The sequence below is a fragment of the Canis aureus genome, chromosome 9 (genome assembly GCF_053574225.1).
Source record: "Canis aureus isolate CA01 chromosome 9, VMU_Caureus_v.1.0, whole genome shotgun sequence".
NCBI classification, from domain to species: domain Eukaryota; kingdom Metazoa; phylum Chordata; class Mammalia; order Carnivora; family Canidae; genus Canis; species Canis aureus.
This window is the reverse complement of record NC_135619.1, coordinates 17,659,384-17,684,120: the sequence shown is the minus strand read 5'-3', so window position 1 is coordinate 17,684,120 and position 24,737 is coordinate 17,659,384. Positions and strand designations below refer to the sequence as shown.

At 32.7% G+C, this 24,737-nt stretch overlaps 1 protein-coding gene across 13 annotated transcripts in view; it reads left to right on the top strand.

Moving 5' to 3' along the window:
* Positions 1 to 24,737, top strand: part of RALGAPA1 (Ral GTPase activating protein catalytic subunit alpha 1) — a 249,000-nt gene that overhangs the window by 82,158 nt on the left and 142,105 nt on the right. For 9 of the 13 annotated variants that reach the window (XM_077909039.1, XM_077909038.1, XM_077909036.1 and 6 more), the window contains exons 13-17: positions 3,010 to 3,158; positions 6,393 to 6,522; positions 8,230 to 8,467; positions 9,554 to 9,715; positions 14,639 to 14,779. In XM_077909039.1, the coding sequence (XP_077765165.1) occupies positions 3,010 to 3,158; positions 6,393 to 6,522; positions 8,230 to 8,467; positions 9,554 to 9,715; positions 14,639 to 14,779 (820 nt within the window). The remainder of the gene's footprint in view (positions 1 to 3,009; positions 3,159 to 6,392; positions 6,523 to 8,229; positions 8,468 to 9,553; positions 9,716 to 14,638; positions 14,780 to 24,737) is intronic. The other 4 variants (XM_077909040.1, XM_077909043.1, XM_077909046.1 and 1 more) reach the window with 1 other exon arrangement.

Here is a 24,737-nt window from a genome sequence, read left to right as displayed (position 1 = left end):
AGTTACTGGGTTGGAGGAGTTGTACATTATCATCCTGACTTTACCAATATTGCCAAATTGTCCTCCAACATAGTTCTAATAATTTACATTTCCTTTAGAATGTTTGTGAGTTCTCATTTCCTTGTATCTTTCCCTTTTACTTAGAGTCCATTTTAATTTTTGCTGCCCCATGTATATGAAATGTTTTCATTTTTTTTAGTGTGTTTCCTAGTTTTAATTTGCTTTTTCTTCATCAGTACTGAAATTGAGTATCTTTTTATGAATTGCCTATTCTATTCATATGCTTTTCCTATATTCTGTTGGGTTGTCTTTTTCTTGATTTGTAGTTCAATACAGTTATTCATTTTTTAAAATCGGACTGTTCCTGTTAATGCCACATGTGACCTCCACATTGTTAAATCAGATGTACACTTTTTTTTTTAAGAGAGAGAGAGCATGTGCAAGTAGAGGGAGGAGGGGCAGAGGGAGAAAAAAAGAGAATCTTAAGCAGGCTCCACGCTCAGCATGGAGTGTGACACTGGGCCTGACTGATCTCATGATCCTGAGATCATGACCTGAGCCAAAATCAAGAGTCAGATGCTTAACAGACTGAGCCACCCAGGTGCTCCAAATGTACATTTTTCTATCTTAATGGAGTTGACAGGAGCGTTTTATAGAATAGAATATTTCCTCACTATTGAAACTCTTCTTTACTTGGCCTTCAGAATAGCTTCCCTCCTGTTTTTCTCGTCTCAGTGGCCACCTCTCAGAATCTTTTTACTGATTTTTTTTATGTCCCTGATCATTTCATTGTTAAAGTGCCCAAAATCAGTTTTTTGATCTATTTTCTACTTACTCTCTGGCTCATCTCATTAATTCCTCTGGCTTTCAATGTCATCTATATGGTGGATCATCTACAATTTTATTTCTAGTCTGAGACCTCCTGTCTGAACTCTAGTAGTTGTCGTGTTTTGTTTTGTTTTGTTTTTTAAGATTTTATTCCTTTGAGAGGGAGAAGTAGACTCCCTGCTGAGCAGGGAACCCAACATATCCTGAGCCAAAGTCAGACACTTAACTGATTGAGCCACCCAGGCACCCCTGAGTCTTAAACTCAATTATTCAAATACCAAGTTAGCATCTTCACTTGGATATCACACTTCACATCTCAAACTTGACATGTCTGAAACTAGCCTTAAACATGCTCTTACTATAGTTTTCCTTGTTTCATTTATAACACCTGTTTTCCAGGCGTTCAAGCCATTTTGTTTGCTTTTATTTTTTATTTTTATTATTTTAAAGACATACTGATTTAGAGAATGCACAAGAGCAAGCAAGGGGGAGGGGCAGAGGGAGACAGAAATCCAAGCAGACTCTGTACTGAACGCAGAGCCCAACACAGGGCTCTATCTCATGACCTGAGTCAAAACCAAGAGGCAGATGCTGAAGTGACTGGGCCACCCAGGTACCCCTCCCCCATCTTATTTTATATTGTACATCTAATTTATAACACATCCTGGTCATCATCATAATGTATGCAGAATCTATTCAGCATTTATACCACCTCTTGTGTCCAGGCCTCCATGATGTTTCATCTGGATTATTGCAATAAACTCCTAATTAGTATCCTTGCTTCTGCTTTTGCCCACCTATCACCGTGGTGTATTCTCAACACAGTAGCCAGAGGGATCCTGTAAAGTGTAAGTCAGATCATACCATTTTTCTGCTCAAACCCCTCCACTGACTTAGCATTATCACTAAGCATAAAAGCAGAAGTCTTTAATGATCTATAAGGCTTTATATCATTGCTCCTCAAGGTGTGGTCCAGACTAGTTCTGGCCTACAAGATAATTTCAAAACTGAGAGAGTTTAAAAACTAAGTCATTTAATATTCCTTGATTTTGATGAATTTTGTTTATATTTTTGTATGTCTTCATTTTCCTTTCCTTATTCATTTTTATCCTGTTTTACAATAGGATTGGTCTGCAAAGTTTAGGGGGAAAACATACTCTTTCACTACTGGCAGTGAGGCAGTCTGCCTCACATGCTCTGGTTATGTTTCTCAACATCATTTCCCAACTGCTTCCCCACTTTAGCACTCCTTGCTGTTCCTCAAACATGCTATGTAGGCTTTCACCTCAGGTCCTTTAAACTTGCTTTTTACTTTTTGGAATAATTTCCTCCCAAATTGCTCATAATTATATCCTTGTTTTATTTCTAATTATTGTTTATTTATGCCTGTTTTTCTTGATCAGTGTTGGCTAGAATTACAGATTTATCTCTTTCAGTATTCTAAAGTTAGCATAATATTCTTTTCTCTCATGATTTTACAACTATGTTTTATTATGTAGTTCAGGGATTTATATCAGGATTATGGGTATAGAAGATGCAAATGTCCTAGGTTCACAGTAAATGAAATGTTCTGTACCTCCAAGGTATTCGAGAACCTTTGTACATACCTGTCACCATTATAATTACTTTCTCTTCAATAACAGAATATAATTAATGATTTGATTATAATTTTTAAATTTTTCTATAATAAAAGATGCATTTAATGGCACCTCAGTAGTACTCTTTCTCTTCATGCAGTTTATTATTACTAAAGCAGATAAGTACATAGCCTATAACCATGAAACAGAGGATATTGAACACCTTATTCTGAAAATTCTTCCTGATTTAGGTATCATCTTTTATCCTAAACTCTTTGTGTTTTTATTGTTCCTTTCATTTTATGACAGCAATTATATTAAAGCTCTCAGTTTTAAAAAATTCTGTTTTTCACTTGGTTTATTTTCCTTGGGTGCCTAGTAATGATTTTATATTTGTCTGGATAAACATAAAAACAAAATGGTTTAATGGGTTTAAATTTCACCTGTCAACCTAGTTGATAGAGATAGGGTCAGAATTAACCTTATATATAGTCTTATGCTTTTAAGTTCATTGTAGATCACGTAGTGATCAGCATCTGAATTTATTTTTTCTTTGAGAAATTTTAATTTTATAATGAATAGCTAATCATTTCTTTTGTCTTAGGTGTTTATTATAAACTCATCAAACATATTTCTTCTTGAACCTGCAAATGATATTAAAAACCTTCTGGATGAGCACACAGATATGTGTAAACGCATTCTTAACATTTATCGGTTCATGGTTGTACAAGTATCAATGGACAAAAAGACTTGGTAAAAAATATTTATCCTTTATTTTTAATTGTGTATATATAATTATAGTAATTTTTAGAGGAATAGCGTCTGTAAACAGGGCTTGTCACAATATTGTAAAGGCTTCAATTAGTAAATCTTTTATGTAATAGTTATGATGACAATAGTCTCCACTTTATCTCAGAAGACATCTTTGATCAGCCTTCTTGGATTATTTTTCTAAAGTGGACATGTGATGCCTTCCCCCCACCACTCTCAGGAATGAATACGTGTGTGAATAAATGAATTTATGCATGTGTAAATAAAAGAATAAGTAAATGATTGTATGAATGCCTGATTCCTCGACCTGGCATTCAGGGCCATGTACATTGAGGTCCCTGCCTACTTTTCTATCTTTCTCTCAAACCTAAACTTTACCATGCATAATGGGATTTGGCTTTTAGCTTAACAAATTCCTCTTTCTTCCACAGAAAGAGAAACTTTTCTGTTGAATAGCTTATTCTTGCTATCTTTTTCTTTTGTCACAATAGCTATCTTTAGATTCCACCTTCCTTTTCCCACATCTTCTTACTTGAATTTTCCCCCTCACTGCTTTCATCATGTATTTGTATCTGTTATAGCTCTTTTCAAAATTGACCTAATCCTTAAATTACTTGTATAAAGGTCTGTTTACCTCTGAATTGAAAGGCCCTAAAATGTCAAAGTATGTCTGTTTTTGTTTTCCTACATTTCTTTTTTCTTTTTTCTTTTCTTTTCTTTTCTTTTCTTTTTTTTTTTTTAAGATTTTACTTATTTATTCATGAGAGACACAGAGAGGCAGAAACACAGGCAGAGGTAAAAGCAGGCTCCATGCAGGGAGCCCGACATGGGACTTGATCCCAGGACTTCAGGATCATGCCCTGGGCCAAAGGCAGGCGCTAAACCGCTGAGCCACCCAGGGATCCCTATTTCCTACATTTCTTAGCATAGTATTTTATATATTATTTGTATGCTATAAATATATTTTTTAATGATTTTATTTTATTTATTCATGAGAGACAGAGAGGCAGAGACCTAGGCAGAGAGAGAAGCAGACTCCATGCAGGGAGCCCGATGTGGGACTTGATCCCAGGACTCCAGGATCACTCCCTGAGCCAAAGGCAGATGCTCAACCACTAAGCCACCCAGGCATCCCTGTATGCTATAAATATTTAATTGAATGGAAAAATAGGCCTTTTGGGAAAAAGAGCAGTTATTTTGTTTTTGTAAAAATTATACATTTTCATTATAAAAACCAAAGAAGAGTTTTAAAAAGAAAATTGAAGTTGCCCCAAAACTCACTCTCTGGAAGTAATCATTGTTTGCCCTTTGGTGAACATATATCTGGTTCCCCAAACCATGCATGTAGTCACATAGTATTAAGCCATTTGTATGTACCATAATTTTCTTAACCAGTCCCCTTTTGATGAATGTGTAGTTTATTCATTTTGTTTTTGGGTGGAGGGAAAAAGAGTAATCATCCTTATACATACATAATTTTTCTCCTTTGACTTATTCTTAAAAAATGGAAGTACTTAGTGAAAGAGTATGCCTAATACATGTTTTGCTGCATATGAAAACATGGCTTTACTTTGAAAAAAATCTTTATTAGCATTGATATAATCCCACCAGAAGTAGTTTGTTATTAGCTTAATTGGAACACTTTTCTATGCCAGGTATCTTGTTAAGCACTATGCATGCATTTTCTATCTTAATCCTTGTAGCACTCCCTCAGGTGGATAACATCTCTATTTTATATGGTGATCCTTAGGTGCAAAGAAATTAGTTCATTTATCTTTGTTGACATAGCTGAGATTTGAACTCGTCCTTCAGACTTCAGAGCCTAGGTTATTATCTAGTAACTGTTCTACTTTGACCATTCTTTTGTTAGTCTCCACTCTCCTTCCTTTTTTTTTTTTTTTTTTTTAAATGTACTTTACATCAGTGCTGTTGAGCCAGGTTAAAAGTGAGTGGCCTGCTATATGGAACACAATTTTAGAATTTAAAAAAAATTTATAAGTTCCCTTGAAGTCAATTATGAGAGATTAGTCATATATTTACATTGAATTTATGAGATTTTATGAATTATTATTATGTTACAAAGTGAAAAGTTATAAATGAATGAGTTTTGATTTGACCACAAATCAGTTAAGATTTATTTGGGAAGTCTGTGCTTTATTGCATATGTAGTTGATTTCAAAAAGCTTTTCATTTCATACAGCTAAGCCAAAAGCCTAAGATTACAAACGTGGCAGCTTTGATTTTTCTCTTATGAATAAGTGCATGTATTTATTTATTAATAAATTCAGGATATTTTTCATTGAGTGATACTTTTCTATTTGATTCTGCGTTCACTTCCCAAAAAATGATGACATCTAGGTCTTGTGATCTCTTGCTGCCTCTGGCACATTTCTCACATGGACTGTCCCACATATTACTATGCCTAGAGTGGGTCTGCAGACGAATCAGAGAGAGGGCTGTGATAGGGACTTGGGCTATTAGCCTGGCTGTACACCCAAACTGAAATACCTTTTTTCGCATGTGGTTGAATCAGTTTCCAAATTATTAGGTACAAATAAGCACCTGGTCTTAATAATAAGTATCTAGGAGAAAGAGGCAGAGTAGAACTAATATTAGGATTGTCTTGATTTGGAGTACACAAGGAGAGTACAGAGCTTAAAACTGGCCAAACTTAAAAGAATGGAAAAAGGCAAAAGAGTGGTTGATGGTCCTTGATTACCTGTCAGGATCATTGTGACCTATTAATCTTAAAAATCTTACAGTTTTTGAAATTTCACCTGGTATACTTCTGGATCTGTGCTTGTTCTCCATATTATAAAGATGGATTAGATGTATAGGCATCATGGTAGGACTATATTGTATAGATAGAAGAAATGTTCTTCAAACAGCTTCCTTAAGGTACTACTTGATTTTGGGGGTTGGATCGGGGGATTGGAGCAGTCTCCACATTCTCACCTGCCATGTCATCAGCTTTTGCATAAATTTTTAATTGATGAGAGGGTTTTGTAACTGAAAAATGGTTTAAAAATGGCTGGTATAGTTTATAAAATGGAATTTTAAATTTTAATATTTAAAGAATTCTAAAAATTTGAAAGACATTTGATATTTGACTTATTGAAAGATAATATATTTTATAACAAATATTAATTTTAAAATTCATTAACCAAAAACAAACCTATGTAAGAAGGAAACATTAATTAATTTTTTTACTTTAAGGGAACAGATGCTGCTTGTGTTGCTCAGAGTCACGGAGTCTGTACTGAAGATGCCATCACAAGCTTTTCTACAGTTCCAGGGGAAAAAAAATATGACCTTGGCAGGTCGACTTGCAGGACCTCTTTTCCAGGCAATAAAAACAAATAAATAAATAGATAAAATAGATGGATAGATATGTATTTTTATAAGATTCACTGGGCCCTGAACCTGTTACTTGGGGAAAAAACTTTAAAACAAAGATTGTTTCATATTAAAGGATCTTTTATAGAACTAAATTAAAAGTTGCTTATCTATAGGCTATTTGCCATACATAGAAACTCACAACCTAGTATGAGTGGAGGAAATACCAGGTCTGTGAAAAAATCATTGAAACAAGCCGACGATATTTAACCTTTTCTCTTATGTGGCATACTTACATGATCTCAGAAAGCTGCCAGAGAGCTTCATGAGTAATGAATGGTCTGGTTGTTTGCTTTATGAGTTTCCAAGTTTCTGGCATTGTTAGAAAAACAAAACTTTCTTTTAAGTTGGTCTTTAGTAATGGAAAAGTAGTTAATCATGATTCTTTCTTATCAGGCTGTTCTGTAAGACTTTATTCACTTCTTTAAGTATCAGTGGTAGTTTTAAATATATAAAAATTACGTATTGTGTTTCCTAACCTGACTTTAAATGTATTATGGATTCCTTGGAAAACAGCAAAATAATATGTTCTTAAGATGACACATTAAATACAAATACATGGATAAAATGGTTCTTAATATCAAAGATAAAAAGCTATTCAGATCTAATTCTTGGCCATAAATATAGTTATTCAAATCATTTTTTTTTTAATTTTCTTGTTTGCCTGAAATTTTATGCTGGTAGTGAATAGTATTTTGAAACCTGTTACATTTATTATCTAAACTCCTCTTAACTTCATTAGCCCTTTTTTAAAAAATTTCCCAATTGTTAGAACTAATCCACTGTTGGAATCATAGGAAGGCAAAATTTTAGCTTGCTATATGGAATAACTTTTTTGTAATGTGAATGTTTAAAGATAGAATTAAGAATCACTAGTTATTACTTTACACTCTGCTCATTTTCATCTTACATTTAATATATAAATGTATGTGAATTCCTTAGTAGAATTTAGAGTTAAGCTTTTGAAAAACTCTTTGGTACTTGTTTGGTACTTGTTTCTTCAATAATAGTTTTTTTTATCTTCAGTAGAAATCCATAAAGTCTCAGGGGTAATGGCTGATCACTAATTTCTGCCATTCAGTGAATAAGTTTTTTTATCCTATGATTGGATTTTTTTTTATAGAACTTTTAATTTTTCTGGTATCTTCAAAATGAAATTTAATTTATTCTTTAACTTACATACAATTTTTCAAAAACATCTCATCAAGTATGTTTCTAGTAACTTGTTTTTAGAATATTCAAATTGTATACTGATTTTCATCTTAAGTTATAGAATGTAGGTTTTGGTCAATTTAGCTCAATAAGCATTCATAAATAATTTCAATGTAATTCAAATTTTTAATAGTGTGGAGACTCTTTAAGCAGCGTTTATTTAATATTAATGTAATGCAGCATAAAAGATAGTTACAACTTCAGGGATAGTTCTTTTCAGTTTTGATATCTTGTCCTAATTGCTAGATTGTTGAGTGCGACAATTGTTAAAATGAAATTTATAGTAGATATTAATGATTGCATGAATTCCTTTATAAGTATTATGTACCAAGAAAGGATCATGGATATTATGTGATTTAAAATTCTGCTTGTTTTTAGTTTTTTTTTTAAATAATTAAATATCTGAATTTGAACATATTGCATTGTTATTTGTTTGTCTTTATAGACTCTTATAGTTGCCTGGATCAAAGCAAATCTAAATGTATACATCTCTCGAGAACTATGGGATGACTTACTCTCTGTATTGTCATCATTGACCTATTGGGAAGAGTTAGCCACTGAGTGGTCACTGACTATGGAAACACTAACTAAAGTCTTAGCTAGAAATTTATATAGTTTGGATCTCAGTGATTTACCATTGGATAAGTTGAGTGAACAGAAGCAAAAAAAGCACAAAGGGAAAGGTAAGAGTTGTCCATAGAGATGCTTCACATAAATTTGTTTAAATAATTTGGTCTAGGAAAATTAAGTTAGGAAGATGGGGGAGGGTAAAAAGTTGTTTTCTCTTAACTGTTCCCTCCTTCATTTACCCTCCAGATTAAAAATTTTCAGTAATAAAACGTGTAGGTACCTTGTAATTTTTCTTGAAATCATTTCTTAAAATCATTAGTAATTTTGATGAGAAAGTGTTCTGTATATATCTAGCTAAATTTAAATAAACAATTTAGAATCTTAAATATTTTTAATGATTAACCAAAATGGAAATTAATAAATTGCTCGTTTTTGTCATATGCATTATTTTTTTTTTGGTTAGAATTTATAAGGTGATTTCATGTTACTCTATTTAAAGAGAATTATCTGAGAAATTCTTTTGAAAACATTTTCTTAGTTTTAACTAAAAGCAGACATTCCCTAGATGTGGATTATGTCTTTCTTGAGTGTTAAAAAAAGGGGAGAGGGACAATAACAGTGACTATATTGCTAATACATGTTTTTATAATGGGACAATAACAGTGATTATATTGCTAATACGTGTTTTTATAATCTAATGTATTAGTATTTTTCATTTTGAAGTAGTTGCTAGCTAGAGATTATATCTGAGTCCACATTTTATATTTAACAGTAGTCCATCGATGTTAATTATGTGACCAAAATATTTTTTCCTGCACTGGAAAAAATTCTCAACTGGTATTATAGGCAGGTAGAGATTTAATAACTTCCACCACAGGATGGCTTTGGTTAACTCATTTCTTAAAGTTTTTTTGCTTCTCTATCCAAATGTTTCATTTTTAATGGAATAAGTGGATGGCAAAGGATTTTAATAATAGTTTATTTCTGATGGTTGTATTTTAGAATTTCATATCAGTTTTGGAATATGATTTTTACGTAAATTGAAGTTCAGAAAAGCCTTACAGTACACAGATGTTTAACTTGATACTTTATAATACATTTCCAGTAAACCTGAAAATCTGAGGCAAGGTAGCATGCATGATTTGAAGAGATTATTAATCAGGTGACAATATACTGAGATTGAAAATCTACATTTCTAGGAGTTGGACATGAATTTCAGAAAGTTTCAGTTGACAAGTCATTTTCTAGAGGATGGAGTCGTGATCAGCCTGGCCAAGCCCCAATGAGACAGAGAAGTGCAACAACCACTGGTTCCCCAGGAACCGAAAAGGCAAGGAGTATAGTACGGCAAAAAACTGTTGGTATGTATTCTTTAAAATAATGAGAATTGTACAGGGCAATACGTTTATAGTCCTTAGTGATAATGTATGTAAACGTATAATTTTCTTATCAGTTAGCTTTGGTCGTTAAAGGAAAAACTTCTATAGCAAAACCTTTTCTTCAGGGGTACTCAAGAGTCTGACAAGAGGCTGTGTTATCCGTTGCTATTAAGATTTATCTTACATTACCGTTTTTATGTAGCTTATTTTACTGTAGGTATCAGTAATTTTAAACTGTTTTTTACAGAATCGAAATAGAACTCTGATTCACTTTATAGAACTCACACATTAACTGGTAGAGTTTCTACTAAGTGAATATACTCACAAACATGGAAAATAAGGGTAGCTGATTTTCAGTGCTGCAATTCTTAGATTGGAATTCATGCTTGCAGATAGCTAAGACCAAGTTAGAGTATGTTGTTAGGTTCCTTGCAGCTTTTAACAGACATGGAAGAAACTTCTGTAATCTTGGAAGTAGCAGTAATGAGCAATGATGGGAAGAATTTCTGGATATAGGATCACTCAGTATGCTTTGGACCTAGCTACTATCTTATTTCTCTTCCTCTTGGTCTGAATTGTAGTAGAAAGAATACTGCAATGAAAAATATGAAGGCTTTGTCCTATTTTTTTTCTTTCTTTCATCACTGAACAGCTAGGTAATCTTGAACTCTTCCTAGGCTTTATTGGGAATGATAATACCTTATATGACTGAAACAAAGTTGCTTGAAATTACTTTAGGCTTTACAATTTATGATTTTTTAAAAAGATTTATTTGAGAGAGAGAACACATGTGTGCATGTGTACATGTGCACAAGTGAGCAGGAGGAAGAGCAGAGGGAGAAGTAGATTCCCTGCTGAGTGGGAGCATGACGCAGGGCTGGATCCCAGAACCCTGAGATAATGACCTGAGCTGAAGTCAGATGCTTAACTAACTGATCTACCCAGGCACCCTCAGATGCTTAACTAACTGATCTACCCAGGCACCCCTAGAGTCTGTGATTTTTGTGGCAGGAGCATTTTTTGTGGAAATATATCTATATTTAATGATAATCAGTGAAAGACACTATTAATTTTAAAGATTTAAAACAATTAAAAATAACAGTTAATTTTAAATCCTTCAAAAGAATTATATTTTCAAAATTGTTTTCTGCCTGTAAAATAAGCATAGAATTACATTGATTGTCTATGTCAAGCAAAAATAAGAAATGATACAAGGAAAAAGGGTATGGGTGAATTAAAATTATATATTTTAAGTTTTGGCATAGAGTCACTTTTTGAGATTAAGATGTTGATTACATCTGAAATGCCTTCATTTTATATTAATGTCAGATTTTAATGAAAATTTTTGTGTATTGGTTAGGACAGACTTCTTTTAAGTTTAAAATTTTACTTTGTTTTACTTAAAACATACCTTTTTTTTTTAGAGTTCCTCATATAATCTTTCTGATTATAGAAATAATTTATGCTTAATGTGGAATGTGAAATTTAAGGAAGCATCAATGAACTAATGAGAAATGATCATTAACATGTTGGCATATTTCTAATCTTTAAAAAACATAATAAGCAAAGTACTCATCTTAAATTCATACCTATGATTATTTTCTGGTACCTATACCAAAACAACCTTGTCTGGCTTGGTCATTAAACCTATCAAAAAGTTGAAGCATTAAAAATTTTGTTCAGAAAAATACCTGCATAAGTTGGAAAATACTGAAAAGAGCAGCAGATTAATTTAAGATGGTGTTTGAGTATATATTTTCTTAAAATATTTTTAAAAATTTTATATCTGTAGTGAGTGTACACAGGTAAAAATTCAGTCTACGATAAAGTGTATACATTCTAGTAAGTCCTTCATCACTACTTCTAAGATTTTGCTTATGCCAACACATTATTAAAGGAGATACTTTAGACTTACTTTAGAATGAGTTTGTAAGAAGTTAGTTATGATATTCATGTTGGAACAAATACATCACTGTTTCTGTTTTCAGATTTTCCTCTTAGTTTATGTTTTTCAAAATATTGGACCTTAGTTTGGGGACTTATAAAGATATTTCTGCCAGTGGAGATACATGTATGTATGATATGAATTTTATTTAATGATAAATATGGAGAAGTATATGTAGTGGTTTAGAAGTGAGAAAAGGCCAGACTTGCCTGCCTCCTATTTATTTTGTGTTTGGGTGCTTTTAGTGAATACACTTGCTGTTCATGAATTTCCTATGCTGCATGACAACTCTTGAATGAAGGTTACAGTTTTTGACATAATGCGTGTATTTTATGATCCATGATGAATTTATGTGGAATACATCTATTTTTCTTTTTTATTCATTTTTTGGGAAGAATAAAGATACAAAACCTTCAAAAATTGGCATGCTTAGATGCTTGAAAATATGTTTTTATTTTTTGATGTTATATTTCTTATACTGCCCTTTCATCTACATAAAACACATATTACAGATTTAAGATCAGTGGTGTGTGTGGCTTAGTAGTGAATGTGGCAGTAGGAATTTCAGTGGCTTTCTGGAGATTTCTGACCTAAGCTTTAGATTAGTAAATCCCCCCAAATTCCTAGTAGCTAATTCATTATAAGTAATTTTCTATAGTGCAGGTTACATGGCTGTGAGACACTGGACAGATTTTCAGGTGTGCATAAAGACCTGTAGTGAAAAAATAGAGAGGTACATTTTTGTAGAATTCATTTAGGATCATAACGAACTTAAACCACTGTGATTATGGAAAGTTCCAAGGGAAATGCTCAAGTTCTTCCTTCAAGTTGGTGGTAGGAGAGAACAAACAGAAGGAATTGTTATTTCCAAGGAATTATGTAACTCAATGAAAAAACAGAAGAAAACTTGTAATCCTTCTATAGAATTGAAAATTGAATCAAATTCATTTTAAAAGAATCAATTTAGTTTTAAAACAAGTATTTCGTTTTGATTTTCTCCTCTATATGTTCACAACTAAAGCCTTTTTCAAAAAATTATGCTTGATTCCCCAAATACAGATACTCATTCAGTAAACATTTATTGAGCTCATATGTGCCAAAAACTAGGATTATAAAGGTCAGAGAATATAGTTGTGTTTGAAAAGTTGGGAGGCTGACATAAAAAACACACAGTCCACAAAAAATAGATTGTAAGCTTTGCAAAAGCAGGGATTCTTAACTGTTTTGTTCATTACTATATTGCTAATAAGTTAATTACATGGTAGTGTCAGAAAAGCTTCATAGATGAGATGACATTTTGAATAAGAAGGAGAGTCAGAAGGAAGACCAAGAATATTACAAATTTCACAAAGCCGTATTGTGAAAGAGCATGAAAGATTCAGGGAACAGTGTAAAATTCTCTGTGGCAGCAGCATGTGAGAACAGGAGGAGAAGTTGCAATTGCAGTGATTATTACAGCCAGGTCACATGGGCCTTGTGTGACAGGTTAATGAATTTAGGCATCAGGGAACCAAGAGTTTCCATTAACCAGGAAAACCCAAGATTCTGAATTGATATTAATGCTCAGATTTTTTTTTAAGCACTCCTATTATACTGGATGTTATCAATATTGATTCTTTTAAGTCCTCTATTCATACATAACAATATACATACCTTCATTTGTTTAAGAATCTCTACACTAAAAGTTAAGTTTAAAAAATGTTTAGGAAGTATAAACTAGAGATCATTAATTTATTGCTAAGTGTGCTAAAATTTGTCTTTAATTGTATGAACTGATGCCTCCTTATAAGAGACTACAAAGTGCAACTACAAATATAATTTTTGGAAGGGGAGGAGGGCGGGGGGTGGGAGTGAATGGGTGACGGGCACTGGGTGTTATTCTGTATGTTAGTAAATTGAACACCAATAAAAAATAAATTAAAAAAAAAAAACAAATATAATTTTTGAAAAGTAATCCAGTTTTTTTTTTTGTAATCCAGTTTTTAAGTTATCTTTAAGAACTTAATCTTTAGAGTTTTTATATTATATGCTTAAGATTTGAATTAGCACTAACTTATTTTTCTCAATGACTTAATTGTTCATCTAGATTGCAAATTCTATTTTCTGTAAATATCTCTACTTAAAATTTAAATTATACTGTTAAACTTTATTTTTTAAAATTTATTTGAAAGAGAGCAAGAGCACAAGGGGATGGACGAAGGAAGAGGGATAAGCAGGTTCCTTACTGAGAAGGGACCATATGGGGTTCCATCCCAGGACCCTGGGATCATGACCTGAGCTGAAGTCCCACTGCTTAACTGACTGAGCCATCCAGGCATCCTGTATGATGTTACACTTTAGTGTAAATAAGAGATATTAATTTGAGTAAGCATTCTTTTCCTCCCATGTTCAAATACTAACCATGAGATTCAGTCCTTTAGATTATGAATTTCATAAAATGTTTCTAAAATGATCTAGGGGTGACTTTGAAACTTTGTAGGGAAGAGTATGAAAGTAGAAATGATTTGTTTTTGGAATTCAGCTTCATTAAGAAGAATGACTTGGAATTGCCTCATAATGGCTCAGAGAAATGCCCAAATATAGTACCAAAAATTTCTTTCAACTAATAATGTTGAGTTCTTTTTAGGGTTTCCATTCAATGAAATTTTCAACCCTTGGTTTTGAGAATATAAGCTAATTTAAAGTATCTACTGATTTTTTAATGCTATACTATTGTAACTGCAAATAATAAAAAGCATTTTCCTGCTTTACACCAAAAACTTTACATTCGAAATGTCATGTGTTCTCTGGTTTCTTTCTTACAGCTTGCCAGTATTTGCCGTGCTGAAATGTTTTAATTTAAAATTTCCTTCCTTTGTATCTTTTAGTTTTCTCTGTTGCTGCTTTTTCTGTGACACAATCCTTTCATTATAGTCACTCTTCTTTTTTCCTTCCCCACTTCTTTCTTTTCCTTTTTAAAGCCATGAGAAGCCGATCCATTGGTGAATGTGCTCTGCCATCGGCCTATATACGCAGTGCTAAAAGTGCTCCTGTTCTGATCCATACTTCCAAACCCTTCTTGCCTGATATTGTTCTCACTCCCCTTTCTGATGAGCTTTCAGGTAGTGCCACCTCTGCTAATTTCTGCACCACCTTTTTCACTTTTTAATCCTTCTGCTTTCAAATTTTGCTTAATCAAATAAACTCTTCAAAGTTAATTTCTTTGGGGGAGGTGTGGGAAATTGGGAAAGTGGTTGAGAAATCAACATTTTGAGTTATTTGAATTCTCATGCTATCCTGGCAGTTCATTCTGGAAGTGCTAAGTTTAGTGCTGTGCCAATGTCTAGTATTTTTGGTTGTAAATTTTTTTTCTGTTTGCAGTTGAGTTTTTTCCTTCTCAGGTGATTAAAAGAAGTAGTAATGTATGTTTATGTCATTATAGATGTTTGACAAAAGATGACTTGGAAGGTAACAATCAGAGCCTTGACTTTTAATTTCCCATTGTTTTGACTAATGATATGGTAAATCCTGAATATGCATCTGCATCATCTGTAGTAATGGAAGTAATAATTGGGAAAAGAACATAATCTTAGAGTTGCTTTGGAACAAATCTTTGTATTTATATTAGATTATGATAGTATATAGAATTCTAAGAACTCATTTTTAAGCCAAGTAAACCATTCTGTGAAGCCCCAATTTTTAAGGACCTTCGAAACCTGGTCAGCTTTTCAGCCTCAGGTCCTTGATTCCCAGTACTAGAATGAGTTGGTCTGTAAGGTTTAATTAACATATAATAAAATATATAGATGCTGGGTTTAGTTCATGATTTTTGAGACTTACACACACCTCTGTTAACTTTCATCCCAAACAAAATATAGAACATTTCCATTATCCCCCAAATTCCCTAGTGACACTTTCAAGTCAGTACCCCTCCTCCACAAAATCACTTTTGATTTCTATCACCATAGGTTAGCTTTTTTAAAGAATAATTTTGCGTGAATAAAATCATAAGGTGTCTTGTCTTTTAGAAGCAAATATGTTGAATAGTTATGCAAAATGTGCTAGCTCTTAGAAAATTAGTTGTACATTTTTAGGTACTTTCGTATCACTCTTATGAGTGTTTCCCTGATGTTGCCACTTATGGTAGGGTTGATTTTTTTTTTTTTTTTTCTTTTAAACAACCTATCTCTATCCTTCTTGTTCCTAATGTATTAAAGGCTTATGCAAGGAAAGGTGCTTTTTTTTTTTAAGATTTGTTTATATTAAAGGGTGGAGGGGGGAGGAACAGAGGAAGAGAGAATTGTGAAGCAGACTCTCTACTGAGCATGGAGCTGGATGTGGGACTCTATCCCAGGACCCCAAGATCATGCATGATCTGAACCTAAATCAAGTCAACTACTTAACTGACTGAGCTACCCACAAAGCTCAGTACCCCAAAGGGAAGGTACATTTTTATTAATAAGATAATAAAATAATGGTTTCCAGTAAATGCTTTAAAAATATAAAGTGAAGTGCTTCCTACCACATTTTTATTAATAATGATATTTCAGGTGAAGTGCTTTCTACCACCCAGAATTTCATTAAGATCAGAGATTTCAGCCAAACCAAGGGGGTACATACTGAGGGGTGAATATACATAAATACATAGATACTCTTGTTGGTATTTTTTGAAAATACTGTAAATGAAAAAACTTAATGTCTTTTCTAAAAATGAGAAAATATTCAATTATTGGATGTGATATGTTTGTGTTTTCTAGTTCAGGATACCTTGATTGATAATTACTTAGACATAATCTTTATGATGTTTTTGAGAAGTGTTCAATATTATTTTTTAGAAAATAATAAAGTGTGATAGAAATAATGAACCTTTAATGAATTTTATAATGAAATTGGTGGTTGACTTTGCAGTTTTATGGATGACAATAATAAAATAGAAAATTTGGCCTCAAACCCAAACCTACATGCTCAAAAAGTATTTCATGATGAATGAATATATATTTGACACCAAGAAGATTAGGCGACTTGAATAATTTAAGCTATTAATGCAAAAAGTAGTAAGATTAGAAAATATATAAATGGAATAATAGAAATTTTAACATACAGAAGAAAAATTTTTGTTGCATATGATGCTCAGCTATAAATAAAGAATTTGGATACTTTGTCTCTCCAGTGTTCCATTTAAGTACTGTGTAAATAGCACTGATTTTGGTTGATTGCATTCAGTTATAATTTAGGTTAGGTAAATTGGCCAAACAGTGTTTCTGTTCTTTTTGTTGTTGTTGCTTTTTAAAGATTTTATTTATTTATTCATGAGAGACACACAGACATAGGCAGAAGGAGAAGCAGACTTTCTGCAGGGAGTCCAATGCAGGACTGTATCCCAGGACCCCAGGATCACTCCCTGAGCTGAAGGTGGATACTCAACTGCTGAGCCACCCAGGCATCCCAATGTTTTGTTCTTACAACTAACTACACGATCTATAACTAAAACCCCTAAGTTGTTGTAAACCTCTCTTAGATATACATATATATATATTTTTTTTTTTTTTTAGTTTTTAAAAATATTTTTAAAGCATTTACTGGAAAACATTTTTGAAATGTTTAGAAACATTGAAATAAGTTTTGGCCACTAATTATTTTTTTTTTTAAGATTTGTTTATGAGAAGAAGTGAGATAGCACAAAGTAGGGGGAGCAGCAGAAGTAGAGGGAGAGGGAGAAGCAGACTCCTGCTGAGCAGGGAACCCAACACAATGCAGGGTTTGATCCCAGGACCCTTGGGATTATGACCTGAGCCAAGAAAGGCAGATGCTTAACTGACTGAGCCACCCAGGTACCCCTTGGCCAATAAGTCTTACATGTTTCGATCAGATACTCTGCTACTGTGTCAAAACTGCCTGGAAGATTTATTTTTTTCTCAGAATCTTAAGGGCTTTACAAAATTCCTTCCCTGCAACTTACATAATATTTTGGCAGATATGCATGTTAAGTGCTGAAATATTAAAATAAAGGTGAAGTATTCCCTTTAAAATGTTGTAAGGTAGCACCTTAACTGGGGTAAGTGCCTATTTCATAATCCTTGCTTCACTGTAAATGTATAATTCAGAAAGATTACCTTTTTTTTTTTAAAGATTTTATTTATTTATTCATGATAGACATAGAGAGGCAGAGACATAGGTAGAGGGAGAAGCAGGCTCCATACTGGGAGCCCGACACGGGACTCGATCCCGGGACTCCAGGATCACACCCTGGGCCAAAGGCAGGCGCTAAACCACTGAGCCACCCCGGGATCCCCGAAAGATTACCTTTTAGTAATTTAATGGGGGAGGTGTTTTAGGAAGAAGGTTTGAAAATAATTTTCTAAGTGGCAGTTCTAGTTGTTTTTATTTCCTTCATTTGGGATAATGTGCATTTTGTGATGGATTTAAAGAGATAAATAATGAGATATGGGTCACTAAATCAAAACAAACTTGATATCTGATTATCAAAGTAATATCATACTAGAAAATATGGATTATTTAGAAAAGTATATGAAAAATATACGTAATCCTCCAACCCAGTGCTTATTTATTGGTAATTTACAATACAGTTGCTTTCAACTTTTTGTGCATGCGTACATTTAAGACCTAAAAGCATAATTAGACTTGGTTATTTTGAGTAAAAATCATTTTTCTTTTAAGACTTCAAAGGAGGAAGGAATATATAAAGTAGCAGCAAAAACTTCATTCCTGAAAAGTGACTTGTGAATGAATTCAGCATTTGCCATGCACTTGTATAAATTTACAACACTTTCTGGGAAATGTTAATAACTATCTAATGGATTAAAGATTTATAGTATAGATCAACATATTAAAGGCCCCCAGAAGTCAGGTTTTTTAAGAGACACACAAACACATACTCGCCCCCAACTGTTTATTTCTCAAACTTATTTAAGTATGGAGAACTTTTCCAGGTACACACATTGATATTCTATAGCATTATGTTTCCAGAACGAACAAATTTGCAAGACGTTGAACTAACCTCATAGTTTTAAAAATTAGCTATGAAAATTGGACAGGATTATTCTTACACAAGCTTATATAGTAGAAATCTGGATTGTTGGAATTTTTGATTGCCTCTGTTGTTAGAGACAAATTGTGAAGGCCTAGTGTTTGCTTCTTCAGGTGTTAGGCTTGTTGAGGGGGTGAGGGGGAGGGGAGATGGTGACGGGGAGAGATAGGAAAAGGAAAAAAGTTCTGTGAAGAGAGATTTTTTTTTAATAGTGCTAAATTTTTTAAAAATTGCCAGTCTTAGATTTTCAATGAAAATATTTGCTTATGTTTCCCTCCAAGGTTTGAGTAAATTTTACTATAGAATGTACAGAGAGAATTAATAAGAAAATGAACTACAAAGGAAAAATTTTTCATAGTTTTATATGTCTCCCTCATTTATGAGCAGACTAAATGAACTCAAAATATTTCCTGGGCACATCATTTAAAATCAGGAGTTGAGGTTTCTTTAACTACTTCACCAAAAAACAGTGAAAATACTCATAGGCAGCCACTCTAGCTTTTGATTAGAAATAGAGTTCTCTGGAAAAAATATTTACCTGATACTCTTGAATACTTAAGAAGCTGTTTAATTCCTTTTTTTCTTTTTTACGCTAAGATTTTTAAAAAATGGACCATCAGTTTTTTTTTTTAATAGCATTTTTTTTAAATTTATTTATTTATTTATGATAGTCACACAGAGAGAGAGAGAGAGAGTCAGAGACATAGGCAGAGGGAGAAGCAGGCTCCATGCAGGGAGCCCGACGTGGGATTCGATCCCAGGTCTCCAGGATCGCGCCCTGGGCCAAAGGCAGGCGCCAAACCGCTGCGCCACCCAGGGATCCCGGACCATCAGTTTTTAAAGGACCCTATTTGTGTCCAGCCCTTTTTTGTCCTCTAGTATTTTTGTTTAGATGTCCATTCAACCTACACTGTTGTGTGATTCTTTGTGGTATAGCTTTGTACAGACTACACTATTTGGATAGCTGAATATCCTTGAAGAGTTTTTCTTAAATTCTGGGGACTAGTTCAACTGCATTTCTCTAAATGTCTCATTAGTTCTTAACAACAGACTCATGTATAACACTTGAAATATTTTTTTCCCCAGGCATCTGCCTCAGGTTTTGATGTAGTATTCTGGAGGTTGCACAGACATCTAACACTTTTTTAAAGCTCTACAAGTAATACAGGTGTCTGGGCAAGCATGCTTTCCCTGTCCCTTATTCCTTAACTGAATTATAGGGTTTTGTTTTTTTTTTTTTAAAGACTTTTATTTATTTTTATTTATGAGAGAGAGAGAGAGAGGCAGAGACATAGGCAGAGGAAGAAGCAGGCTCCCCATGGAGAGCCCGATGTGGGACTCGATCCCAGGACCCCATCCCAGGACCCCGGGACCAGCATACGCTCAATTGCTGAGCCACCCAGGTGCCCATGAGTTATAGTTTTAACATTTAATACTCTAGGCTAACCAGTCTTTCTGTTTCTGATAAATGGATTACAGAGAAACCAGAAATCTCAGTAATTGCTCTTAAACAATAAATTAGCTTTTATTGTCAAAAATAATACTTTAATGAAAGAAGTGATACAAAAAACATAGGGTGAGCATCTGACTTTGTTTATGCTTTTCCAACTGTTTATTATTTTCTAATTAAGTAGTGTTGGTTTCTCACCCAGAAGTTTTACAGACCTACTTTCTTTGAACTGGTTCTCAAAACTGCTAACTTGTTTGTCATATTTGCTGTTAGACTCTAGTCTATCAAGGCCATATTAAATAGGCTGCTAATGTTATTTAACAGTGTTTCATTATTTGAATTCAGCTCTGTAGAGCAAAATATTTTGATCTCTCTACTTCTATTTTCTGAGTATCAGGAGAAAGAAGATGTTTCCTCTCATGTCCCATCCTGCTCCTAAATTCTACCTAATCAGGAGGAGAATTTTCCACCTCCAACCAAACAAGTAGGCTTCTACCTGTAATCTGCTGGTTCTAGCATAACTCCAGGTCAGATTTGTTTTGTTTTTGTTGAAATAATTTGTGTTAGTTTTTTTAAAGTACAGCTTTGAAGCTAACTTAAAATGGCATTACATAACATGCCCATAAACAAAATTGTAATTTTCTTAACATGAAAAAATATATTGGTTATTTGTTCATTTCCAAAATTTAAGAATAAAGGAAACAATATTAGAAGGATGAAAGAGTAGGAAATAGTTTAGTGGTTTAAATTTTAGTGGTATAAAAAAAATAAATAAATAAATAAATAAATAAATTTTAGTGGTATAAAATTAAAATTATTTGGAATTTGTTGCTTTTAATTTTTTGTATGTGAATTAAAATTTCTTTATTAATTTCTCTAGCAAGAGAATTATGAGATTGGGGCATCAGAAGGACCCTTCCTGATTTAATGACTGGGAAAACCAAGTTGATAAAACTGTTAGAATCTGTAAAACGTTCAGCAAAGTTGCCAATGCAAGAATAATTTAGAAAAATCAGTAGCATTTCCTAACACTGTCAATGACCAAAATACAAGCAATAAGATAATACAGTTGCAACAAAACATTAGCATAAAGTTTTTCCATGATTTCAGTGATGTAGATACTGCTTTGAATTACCTATAAATTGAACATCCAGTTTTAAAAAGAGTTTTTACTAGACTCTGTTAGTAATAAAATTGGAAACGTGGATGCTCTGTGGTTCTCACCTTGAAAGTACATTGCCATGTTGCCCAAATAGGCAAAAACATTTTTTAATTACATAAAGGACATTGTCATTTCCTTTAGATAAATCCAGGAAAAAAACCTCAGCTTTAAAATAGTATAAATTTCTATGTAAACTAATATAAATGATGTTTATGAATTCAGGAGCTTTAAAAATATTTCTGATAGCTAGTGTTTATGACTGAGAATAGAATTTAACTTTGGATAGAAGGGATTTGGCACTTAGTTCTGTACCTGTTTTCTAAAATTATTAAAATTTCCTAGTGGTATGTTAGTGTTATAACTTAAGAGATTTATTTTCCTGAGGAACCAGCTTGATAATTTATGAATTAGTAGCTACTAATTTTTAATATAAAGACATACTGTTCTTCTACCAGTGTTAGTATACTAAGTTTCCACTATGTGACAAGAGTTGTTTCAAGAAATAAGGATATTGTGATGTTAATACAAACAAAAATCCTGAAGAAACATAACTGGTGGAAAGAAATTTATTTTACACGTTGCAAGGCTCTATAGAAAGCATTTTATCAGTGTTCAAAAGCGTTTAAAAATTCAACAAAACTTTTTTCTCGTTTTGCTCATTTAATGGTTATTAATACTTTAAATAGAAACTACTATTTTTCAAAGGAAAATATAAGCAGCATAATTATTTTGAACACTATTTTTGCTTAAGCCTAAAACTTAGTTTCAGCGATCCAATACAAAGTTTGTCAGTTGTTTTCTTCTGTATAATTTACTAATGTTTGTATTTGAATATGTTTTGACTTCTAAGATTCTTTGTAGAGATAAATCATTGTGCTGCTTTATAATTTCTTAATACAGTTAGCTTTTGCCAATTTAAAAGAATTAATGAATTATTTCATGAGTATATGACCTATATTATTCAGGATATTTAGAACATGGACTAATTTTTGCTCTCAAATCCCAGCTTTTCACTTTCCAGCTGTGTAACATCAGACAGGTCACTTAAATAGTTTCTTCATCTATAAAATGGGGATAACAACACCTACTTCACAGTGATGTTGTGAAGATTAAATGAAATAATATATATCAGCTATTTGTAACAATGCCTAGCATGTAGAAAAGACTGTAGAATTAGCTGTGATTTTGTCTTTTTCTCCTTGTGCTTGCTTCGGCAGCACATATACTAATCTTTTTCTCCTTAATGGAATGCAGGTATACAGGCATTTCTTTAAATTTAAGACTTACTTGAGTAAGTTATGCTCAAATGCTGACATTGATTTCCTGTCAGCAATTACTTTCTTTGATGTTATGCAGTTAGTATTCTTATATGCCTATGTAGAATTATACTTAAGGCTTAAATATTGTTTTTGTTTGTTTAAATTCTCAAAGAGTACATTGTTGATAATTTTTTTCTTTTTTTTTTTTTAAGCTCTTGCCCTCTTAAACTTGCATGAAAAATATTGGGTATCCATATGTTATAAAAAAAAAGTTCAGGAAAAACATAGGCTGAAATAATGGTTAAATTTTCTAGTTATACAAGGTGGGGACTGGGTCGGGCAGAAATTCTTAAAAAGAACTTAACAGTAATCTTTGCTGGCTTGTTTAGAATAGAAAAATTATGAAATATTAATAATATTGATGAAGTTCATATATTAGAATCATAATATTAGCTTTTAATAAGCTTTTAAGATTTTAATTTTCAGTTGGAGCAGATAAAGTCTCAACTATAAAATTTTTAAGAATTTTTCTGGAAAATTACATAGTTTTAAGTCCTATTAGGATATTTTGTGGAAAGAAACTTGGAGTGTATTTTAAATATAATCTCTGTTCTCTAGGCAAAGATTCTTATGATCTACTATGGGAGATAAAATAAAACCAAAATATGGAGTGTATTTTAAATATAATCTCTGTTCTCTAGGCAAAGATTCTTATGATCTACTATGGGAGATAAAATAAAACCAAAATACTTATATTTGTTAAAACATAAATAAGCATTAGTTATCTGCTGTAATAATAAATAAATGCATAAATGTTTAGTTTCTGAGGAAATGTTTCACTTTTCATTTAAAAGAATTTCTAAGTGGAGTGTATGAAGAAGAAAGCCAACATCATTTTAAAAATATTCCCCTCAACTTAATGATAAATTAATTGTCTTAACTTCTGGAGGTATTGTGTATTTGACCTGTGCTTGGAATCCAAATGTATATATTCAGGAATATAGTGGAATTTTATCATACTACAAACTTCCCTTGTTCTGAATCTATGTGTAAAATGGTTCCTTGTGGACCTTGTACAAAGAAGTTGATAGGAATAAAATAGCGGAAGGACCAGCTTCCTTTTATTTATAGCGTGGACCCCAAGAATATTTTGAATTACTGTCCCCATTTTATAAATGAGAACATTGGTCTCAGAGTCTGGAGTAAGAAACCTAAGTTCTAGACCGAGCACAATCAATAAGTTAATTTGTGATCTTGGATAAGTCACTGTTTTACTCTGGGATCTGAATCTTCTCATTTTCAGATACAATTCTGTTACTTACAACCTTTGCATTATAAGCCTAATGAGTAACATCTGACTTTTTGACTCTTTCTTTTTTCATTATGTTTTGCTGGTTTACAAATTTTTCTTTAGTTATTTCTTGGTAATATAAAGGCCAAGATGGATTCATAGACCCTGTATTTTAATTCTAAAATTTCTAATTTGCATATATCTGTACAGTTTAATAGTATCTCAACTTGTGATTTTCAATTTCATAAATATTTTTGAGGATTTACCATATACTTAGCTGTGAAAACAATGCAGTGACATGGAACACTAAGCCTGCTTTTCATAGTTTATGGCTTTACCTCTTTGGGCCTCAATTTCCTCAGTAAGAAAATTAAATTAGATAATCTGTAATGTCTGTTTGACTTTAAAATGTGTTGATTCTTAGAAATGTAAGAAGACATAGATAGTGGTTTCTTTTTAAAAGATTTTATTTATTTACTTATTTATTTAGAGTGTGCATGCACGTGTGAGCAGGGGGAAGGGTAGAGGGAGAAGGAGAGAATCCCAAGCAGATTCCCTGCTGAGCATGGACCTCAATGCAGGCTCAATCCCATGACCCTGAGACCATGACCTGAGCCAAAAACAAAAGTTGGGCATTTAACCTACTGAGCCACCAGAATGCCCCAGGAGACATAGATACAGTTTTTAAGGTTTGATCTATGCTTAATGGTAAGGGCCAGTGAGAAAGTTTCTTCTAGTAGATTAAATGGTATTTGTGAGAAATAAATTTTTTTAACACTGTATTTTATTTGATAGGGATGAATAGATTTTAATACAATAGAAAATAAAGCAAAACACCTCAGTAGCACAGATAAGTAGTTTTCGGACAAA